Here is a 9,308-nt window from a genome sequence, read left to right as displayed (position 1 = left end):
ACACGGCCAAAACTGGGGGACCGATCACCCCCCGGGTCCAAGATACGGATATCCACGAAAAATTGACCTCGCGACGGTCCGCTAACCCCAAACAAAGGGAACGAATAAATTAAAAAAAAAAGGGCTTAAAACGGAATATACAAAAAGGCCCGAATGGCCCAAGTAGCATAAAACGAAGTTCAGAGTCAAAACCACAAGTCAAGATTACACGGCCACACGGCCAAAAACCATAAAAACATACAATCCAAAATAAAAAGTCATAAATCACAACTACTCGAGGTCAACAATCTCGCCATCACGGACAGTCTTGAAAGCTCCCATCACAGACACGTCCGCGCCAGGCGCCAACACCAAAGCTTGAGCCCTCATCGTCTCCTCGGTAGCAGCAACAGCTTCCTTCACGTCGGCAAGCAACACATCTTTTTCCTCTTTTAAAACCACGACCTCCGCTTTCAAACCAGCCACCTCATCCTTCAGCGAACCGACGTTGGCCAAAAGCACGGCTGCCCGGGACTCAGCATCTGAAGTTTTCCTCCGTTCTTCCCCAAGTTGAGACAAAAGAGAAGTCTCAACCTCGGAAAGACGAAGGATCTCAGCACCAAACTCTTCGGATGACTTCACTGCCCGCTCCCTCGCCGACTCGGCATCTGCGAGCAACCCCTTCAACCTCGCCATCTCGGCCTGAGACTGACGGAGTTTTTTGTCCAAAAGGCCCACCTGAGCCATTACAGGCTCGGCCTTCCGGACAATCACAGCAGAAGGAAGAAGGGAACGATAGAGGGACTTAGCCTGAAAAGTCACATCACATTCAGGGAAAAAAATCCTCCGTGCCGGGCATAAGGTACTCATCAATGAAAGCCGGAGCGTCGAAACGACGATCCATCACCGACGGAACCGCATCCTCCCCTTCCGCCAAATTCTCACTATCATCATCCTCTAACCGTTTTCGCTTACGTGAAGCACCCTCTGGCGACACCTCAACCACATCACTATCAACCCCCACACCCCGACCTGACCCTTCGGTCACACCTCTAGTCAACGTGAGATCCTCAGAGACAGCTCTCGTTTCATCACTAGGTCGCGACATCGGAGTAGAGGAAGTACCACCAGAAGGAGTCCCCTGAGACAATTGAGCCTTCAACCTCACAAGAGTCATCAAACCTCCAGCCATCTCAACTGCAAAAGAAATCAAAAGAAGGAAAAAGCCTAAGTACCCAACTCGGAAACCAAAAAAAAAAAGGTTCACACACTAACTTAGGTCTGACAAGCGACCGGGTCACCCATCACGTCCCGGGGATTAAGAGGACGCTCCCTAAAAAACTGCCACAGAATAAGGGTGACATCCCGATCCTCCGCAGTCAAGAACTCTTGCGTTACTCGAGTAAGAACGGACGGCCCCGCCCCAAAATTCCAATATGTAGGGAACCGCCGCCCACCCTCCAACGTCAGCCAGAATGGATGATGCCCCCTCGCAGGACGGATCTTAAAATACCCACTCTTAAACCCATGAAAAGAATCTTCATACAAACCAAAGACCCGGCGATGGGGCTGAGCTCTAAAAGACATATATCCCTTCTTGTTCTTCCCTTCCTTAGTCGGAAGGGTTGATAAACCCATATTTTATGATATATTTTGTGCCTAATTTAAGTGATTTATTCAATCCTTCACTCACTTATTCATGTTAATTGCATGGTTTTACTTTCCCTTCCTTATTATGTGATGTATGTGAAAAACGTGTTTCTTATGCTTTAAAGATAATTATTTTAATTACCCTTTATTTTCATTCGATGCTGTGATTCGTGTGTTGAGTAGTTTCAGATCTTCTAAGGCAGGAATGACTTAAAGGATGGAAAGAAAACATACAAAAATGGAAGGAAAGCGCAAAATGGAGTTTTTGAAGAAACTGGAAGCGATGCGATCGCATGGACGACGCGGCTGCATGCCAGCGCAAAATAGTAGTGACGCAACCGCGTGATTGACGCGATCGCGTGCCTTAAGAGAAACGCATATGACGCAGATGCATGACTGAAGCGACCGCGTGACAAGGAAAACTCCAAATGACGCGACCGCGTGACCCACGCGGACGCGTGACAGAGGCCACGCACCAGAAATTACAGAAAACGCTCCCAGCGATTTCTAAAGCCTTTTTGGCCCAGATCCAAGTCCAGAAAGCACAGATCAGAGGTTATGAAGTGGGGAAATGCATCCATTCAGAGGAGAGTCTCCAATTAGTTAGTATTCATGAATTAGATGTAGTTTTGAGGGAGAGGTTCTCTCCTCTCTCTTTTAGGATTTAGAATTAGGATTTCTTTTGCTTTCAGGATTATCTCTTTTTATCAGGTTCAACATTCTTTTTTATTTATCTTTTCAATTTATTTTATGAACTCTTCTATGTTACAGATTATTCTTTGAATTAATGTTATTTGAGGTATTTCAGTTTATTATTGCTCTCTTTTATTTATATTACTGTTGCTTCCAATCTGAAGACATTTTTATTCCAATAGATTTACTTCTCCCTTTTGGTCTTGGTTAAGAAATCAGTAACTCAGGAGTTATCAAACTCAACATGATTGATAATCGTTATCTTTGCTAATTGAATTGAACTTCAATAATCCCAATCTTTCCTTAGGGATTAACTAGGATTTGAGGATCTAACTAATTAGTCACTTGACCTTCCCTTGCTCTAGCAAAGGTTAACTAAGTGGAATTAAGGTTCAATTTTTATCATCATTGATAAGGATAACTAGGATAGGACTTCCAATTTCTCACACCTTGCCAAAAGTATGTTTTTACAGTCATCTATTTATTTTACAGTCTTTTACCTATTTTAATTGCAATTTAAATTACTTGTTTCTCATCTTCACAACCCCGATTTACAATCTTCATAACCAATAATAAGAACATACTTCCCTGCAGTTCCTTGAGAAGACGACCCGAGGTTTAAATACTCGGTTATCAATTTTAAAGGGGTTTGTTACTTGTGACAACCAAAACGTTTGTAAAAAAGGTTGATTGCTTGGTTTAGTAACTATACTTGCAACGAGAGTTTACTATAACTTCTAAACCATCAATCTTCAGTTCTTTCAAGGGTACACAAAAAGAGGAAGAGGAAGACATTCACCGAAGCAGGGAGCTCCAGAAACTCGCACACAAGCTCGAAAGACCGTATCGCCGCCCAGCTATTCGGATGCAGTTGGGACGGCGCCACGGAGCACTGACTCAACAGCTGTTGAACAAAAGGGAAAAAAGGGAGCCAAACGCCGAGTCGGGTGAACATCGCCTCGTACACCCACATCCAATCCGGAACGGTCGGCGAGTCGAGGTTGGTATAACAAACCCTCTCATCAACCCCAGGAAGAGAAAGCTCATAATGACGTTTGGCGTCGCCGCCCCCACAAACAGCTCCCTGATCACGGAGCTGCTGGAGGTCCGCCTCCGTCATCCGCGATGGCGTCTCCCACACGTCACTAGTAACCCAAGAATAAAGGGAAGGGATACCCCCCGCTGGGGCCACCGGAGCCCTCATACCCTCACTCCTCCGACGAGCCATACCTAAAACAGCGATGAGCACCACCGTCAGCCAAACCTCGCGGCAGAAAATGGTGGAAGAAACCAAACAGACATCACTACACACTACCAACTACACAGTGGCGCTCCTCCCCTCATAAAACTCACTACCCCAAGAAAAACAAAAACTACCATGCAACACCATCATACACCAGATGCAATCCTAATCTACACAGATACAAAACAGAAATGCAAAAGGAAGACAAAACGCAAATCACATAGGAAACAGAGAAGGAACACCAACCTAGTAACACACTGATGAAACCCGAAAAATAGGAGCACAACGACTAGAGAAGCAGAGCACGCCAAAGCAAGGGAAAGAAGAAAGCAAAGTTGCAAAGTAAAAACTAGGAAGACTAAGCGAAATGAAATAAACGAGGGAAGAAGAAAAAGCATAAAATGATTGAAAGGGGTTGGAAAACCAAAAATGCCCCTAATAACCAACAAACGCGAAAGGGAAAATTTGGAAGGCAACCCAAGCATTTTTTCCTCCGCAATAAATGCTCTCTTAAAAACCAACTGACAGCGCGCATTGGGAAGCTAAGTGAACACAGAGAAATGGAAAGGTCACGTCTCCTACAACACGAACTACGAGTCTGACAGACCCTACGGGTTGGCCCATCCTAGGGCCCGATGCATCGACCTACCAACATACCGATTCGGTAAAAAACGTCCGACAAAAAGAAAGGCCACCGACAGCCGAACCCCATGCCAGCGGAAGAAACCGACCTCGCTCACTTTCCTGCTGCGGGGCAACTGTTACGGATCCGGCCCACGAATCCCGCACCCAGAACGACCTCGGACCCCGGTTACCCGGGTCCGGGTCCCACCCACTTCGTCTTTCCAGAAGGCCCGAAACCTGCCCATTAAACAATACCGAACATACAATACTGCTGGAACTGAAATTTCTAAATGAAAATGCTGTTTAATTTAATTAATTTTTATTTTTGTTATTTTGCCACTACAATGATCTTATGTGTGCTAATGTTTTTGCAGGAGCCAGTCATCAGATGACAGTTTGTGTAAGTCTTCTTCACCATTATGTGCTAACGGTAAAGGACAGCATCAGGAGTATGAAGGAGCTTTTCAACCTATGGTGAAAAATACTGCTGTAAGTCTCAAGGCAAAGGCAAATCAGTTAAACATAGTGCCTATCGAAATTAATGATGATGTTGTTATGCCTGAAACACCAGGAATGCAGCCTCTTGCTTCTCATGCTAAGTGAAGTCGAGATGACGAATCCAAGTTTCGTTCATTGATGGATTCTGGCAAACGAGTCAGATTTCTTGAGGATTCACCATCACTGAACTTGACTAAGAAGGAAGCAGAAGTGGCTAGCAGGTTTGAGTGGCTTGATCCTTCTCGAATCAGGGATGCAAGTGGAAGAAGGCCCAATGATCCTTTGTACGAAGGACAACACTTTATATACCTCCGGATGCTTCGAAAAAGATGTCAGCTTCACAGAAACAGTATTGGAGTGTCAAGTGTAAATACATGGATGTTCTGCTATTTTTTAAAGTGGTTAGTCCATGAAGTATTTTGACTATTGATGTCGTAATACCATTTAATTCTGAGGATTTACTGTGTATTCATTAACTTCAATTAATAGTAGTCTGCCATAATTAATGGCAATCACAGTGGGAGTTTTATGAGCTCTATGAAATGGATGCTGAAATTGGCCATAAGGAGCTTGATTGGAAAATAACATTAAGTGGTGTGGGAAAATGTCGACAGATCAACTCTTTTGTCGTGTATAGTCGTTTGGTTATTACTTTCCTACTTGTTTACCTCTTAAAGATTAAAGAGAGTTGTTATTACTTGCTACTTCAGGTTGGTATATCTGAAAGTGGGATTGATGATGCTGTTCAAAACTTGGTTGCTCGGGGGTAAGTACTAAGGATAGAGTGAGATTTTGTTTGAAAGTTGATTTGATTAAATGTAATGTACATCTGAAGTGGAGATTTCGTGCAGCACATAGATGAGTATGGCTAACTCCAGATAGATTGCATGATATGATCTTACTAATCATGTTGCATATCAATTTCCTAGCTAATGAATTGAGGACTTAGTATGCCCTGTTTTGAGTTTTTTCTTTCGTTGTGAAGATACAAGGTTGGAAGGGTGGAGCAGTTGGAGACATCCGAAGAAGCAAAGGCTAGAGGAGCCAACTCTGTAAGTTTTTCCATGCTTACAGTTGTGTTGGCTTTGTTAAATTCTTGTAGATGACATTGTTCTTTGGTTGTACATAGAAAGTTTTTTCATCATAGCTTTTTACTCTAACGTGGATAAATTCATCTTCATTCAAACATTTTGAATTTCCTGTGTCTTAGTCTATCGTATGTGTTGGAAACTGTTTCAGAAAGATCCTACCTAATGTTGCAGCAGATAACATGATATTGAACTGAATTAAGATAAATCTTTATATATCATTTTATTTATTCATTATCCTTAATGCTTTTGAGTTCTAACAAATTATCTTATACAACGTGCAAATTTAGATTGCATTTTTTGCATGGTATTACTCTGACTGTCATCATATTTTCAGGTTATTCAAAGAAAATTAGTTCAGGTCATCACTCCATCAACCACTGTGGAGGGTAATATTGGGGCTGATGCCAACCATCTGCTTGCAATAAAAGAGGTTTGCACTGTTGCTGAGTTATTAATTTTTGCAAGCTATTATAAGTATACCTAATGCATAGATAGATTTGTTGGTACCTTGAATTGTTAACTGGTGATAAATTGAAATTTTACAGGGTAGCACCATCTTGGATGATGGTTCAGTTGTGTATGGATTTGCTTTTGTTGATTGTGCTCGGCTTCGATTTTGGGTTGGCTCCATTGATGGTGATGCATCATGTTCTGCTCTGGGAGCTTTATTGATGCAAGCATGTTTTGGGACATCTTAATTACCTATTTTTCATTTTTATAATTAGGGTATAGGTTTCATGAATTGTAACTCATTTGTAAAACTTTTAGCTAATTTAATTTTGGGCATTGGTGTTTAGGCGTCGCCTAAGGAAGTATATATGATATGAAAGTAGAGGTGAACAACAATCTATTCTCAAATACATGTCAAATCTAAAGGTCCATTATTTCATGTTAAAATATAATGTTTTTTCAGGGCTGTCCAAAGGAGCTCAGAAAGCGCTTAGAAAATTCTCATTACATGGTGAGATGTGATCTTCTGTTGCTTGTGTGGGGATATATTCATGGGATTTTATATGGGTGTTTCTTCGGCTTGGGAGCTACACATCTATTACAGCAATACTTGAAATTGATTTCGCACGGTTTTGTATAGTAATAAACATCTTGTGGTTGGAAAATATTATGATATTTTTAGTAATTTTGTTTTTCTTATTTCAAAATGAACCTGGTTTTAATATGTACACAATATGATTAACCTTCTGAATCTGTAGACACTACCTGGACTATATCCATATGATATGAATATATATATGGAACAAAATGTTTTCATAGGAATTCAGGCTATATATGTTCATTATTCTTAACGCAATTGCTTGTGTACATTCTGATAACTTGAGTCTTGATTATTATAGAATTTTACAAATAGAAATTATTTCATCCATTTTTATTTTCTAAATTTCATGGTTAAAGGGGTCTAACAATCTTTGATTCATCCAACTATTTTTTAAAACAAGTATTTTTGTCCACCAACACTTTGGAGTTGGACCATGTCACAGCTCTTTATTTTGAGGTCGAAATCCCTCCACTGCTCCAGTAAACTCATACTTACCGTGCTTAATCACCTAAAACTGTGCCACCATAAAACTGCTCAGTCTACCCTGTATATAACTATCAATAATGCTAGGGAACTAAGAGGATTCTAGCAAAAAATCAGCCAAATGCTCTTGGGCCGGGATCTCAAAACCCATTTCACTTCAGCCGAATCCCAAAATTCACCTTGCTCAAAACCCTACCTTTCCTTTTACTATTTTACCGCATCAGATTTTGAAACCATCCACGGCCACACCAGAACAATAGGATCCTCGGGCAAACGTCGTCTCTGACTTCATTTGACGCCACGCCTCCGTCCAACGTACCAGAACGGTACGACTCTCCCGTCCCCTTGTAGCTTCCCCAATCTCGGTCGCGGTGACGGGCTCCCACCCAAGTTTGTCGAACGAGTAGGTTCTCCTGCTCACGGAGGGCGCGCCGCTGCTGCTGCATGCCGGTGTTGGCAGCGCCGTTGAAGCCTCCTGGTGCAGCTCTGCTGAACGCCATTGGACAGCCCCTGCTCCAGCCTGAAAACCTCCCTTCATCTCACTGATTGGTAAGTATTTAGATGTTGCTTCTGATTTTCTCTTCGGGTTTTTTAAAAAGGGTTTGGATATGGTGTTGTTATAGTGTTTCCGGTGATTTTTTAGGGATTGGAGGTATCTGTTGTGTTGTATGTTATGTTGGATACTTCAGGTACTAGTACTGGAAGTAGTATGAGATATTCGTAAAATTTGATGAACCACCGGTCGTTTTGATAAATATCAACTGAATGTTTCATTTGTGGGTTCTGTGTGCTTTGATTGATTGCTCTTGGATACCTTAGTTGATGTTCTTCCTTGTGGTTTGGGAGTTTCGCAAAAAGGTAAGTTAGTGATAAGTATGTTTTTTTTCCTAATTGAACTTGGGTCTAAACTTGATTATGTGAAATTCTAGCATAAAAAATTTGATTTTTTGGGACAGATTTGTTGGAGGTTTAACAACATCTATTGGAGTTTTAACTGTATGGTTCTTTTATTATAGATTGGGGTTTTTACCTTTTTTTTTTATATCATGGTTGGATGATTTTTTCGTTTATGCAACATGTATCTCCCTTTCAAAAAGTTTATACTCATGTTCTTTTGTTTGGATAGCTGAATTCTATTTGCAAATGCTAAGTTGTAGTATGTTTGTAAATTGCTATAACTAGATATTGGATGTTGCTGAATTTAGAGAGCGAATGATGTTGTTATCAAGAGTTGGATTTTGCTGAATTGCATATGATTAGAGATTTTTTATATCATGATGAACTAAGTTGGATTCTGCATGTTACTGGTTCTGCCTGAATTGTTAGATTCTACATTGACATATTCCCCTGTTTTTTTTTATGTGGTTTGGGAGTTAGGAAAAAAATAGTTTAAATTTGCTTGAATTGAAGTTAGGTTTGAGTGTAGTTATTTAAACATGGTGCAAGGGTGAAATTTTTCCTAATTTGTTAGATGTTTCATATCAACTAAAACGGATGTTCGTTTCAATTAATAGATGGATGGTTCTTTTCAAATTAAATTGGATGTTGCATTTTATCGTGAATAGATGGAATTTGTTTGATTCTGCATGCTGTGTGTTTATGTTTTGATGTTATTTTACAGGGCTCCATTGTCAAAGGATCATTGGTTATGCAACTATCATACTATCCATAACTGGTATTACAGACAGGGAGCATGGTAAATCAGCCACAAGCAATAAGTTCCGCTACACCGATCCAGAATACTGATGAATGATGATCAAGTAGCAAGTGGCTCTTTTATTGTGAACTTGATAGATTCATTACAGAAATACTATCTCAAAATCAAAGAGCATGCAAAAACCTACCCTTATGTATGAGCTTCCTATATTGTTGTATATGGTGACTTTGGTCTATGGACTGCATATAGATGGAGAAAGCTTCTAAAAATCAAGGACAGAGTAAGGAATCTTCAAGAGAAATTATGGAAGCTTGTTGAAACTGAAGAATCTAATCCTTT

At 40.8% G+C, this 9,308-nt stretch overlaps 1 protein-coding gene and 1 long non-coding RNA gene across 4 annotated transcripts in view; both read left to right on the top strand.

Moving 5' to 3' along the window:
• Positions 1-6,893, top strand: part of LOC107644360 (DNA mismatch repair protein MSH7-like) — an 11,231-nt gene extending 4,338 nt beyond the window's left edge. Inside the window, exons 2-6 of one of the 2 annotated variants that reach the window (XM_021102948.1) lie at positions 4,564-4,678; positions 4,761-5,453; positions 5,673-5,739; positions 6,113-6,208; positions 6,324-6,893. In XM_021102948.1, coding sequence (XP_020958607.1) covers positions 5,230-5,453; positions 5,673-5,739; positions 6,113-6,208; positions 6,324-6,476 — 540 coding nt within the window. In that variant the 5' untranslated portion in view covers positions 4,564-4,678; positions 4,761-5,229 and the 3' untranslated portion in view covers positions 6,477-6,893. Of the gene's footprint in view, positions 1-4,563; positions 5,454-5,672; positions 5,740-6,112; positions 6,209-6,323 lie in introns of both variants that reach the window. The other variant, XM_016348199.2, reaches the window with a different exon arrangement.
• Positions 1-8,291, top strand: part of LOC110262593 — a 77,940-nt gene extending 69,649 nt beyond the window's left edge. Inside the window, exons 4-5 of one of the 2 annotated variants that reach the window (XR_002347422.1) lie at positions 6,692-6,739; positions 8,280-8,291. This is a non-coding gene — a long non-coding RNA (uncharacterized LOC110262593). Of the gene's footprint in view, positions 1-6,691; positions 6,894-8,279 lie in introns of those variants that run through there. The other variant, XR_002347421.1, reaches the window with a different exon arrangement.

This window comes from Arachis ipaensis, chromosome B05, assembly GCF_000816755.2.
Source record: "Arachis ipaensis cultivar K30076 chromosome B05, Araip1.1, whole genome shotgun sequence".
Classification (NCBI taxonomy): Eukaryota; Viridiplantae; Streptophyta; class Magnoliopsida; order Fabales; family Fabaceae; genus Arachis; species Arachis ipaensis.
Note: the sequence above shows the minus strand (reverse complement) of the source record. Positions and strands in the feature narration are given on the sequence as shown.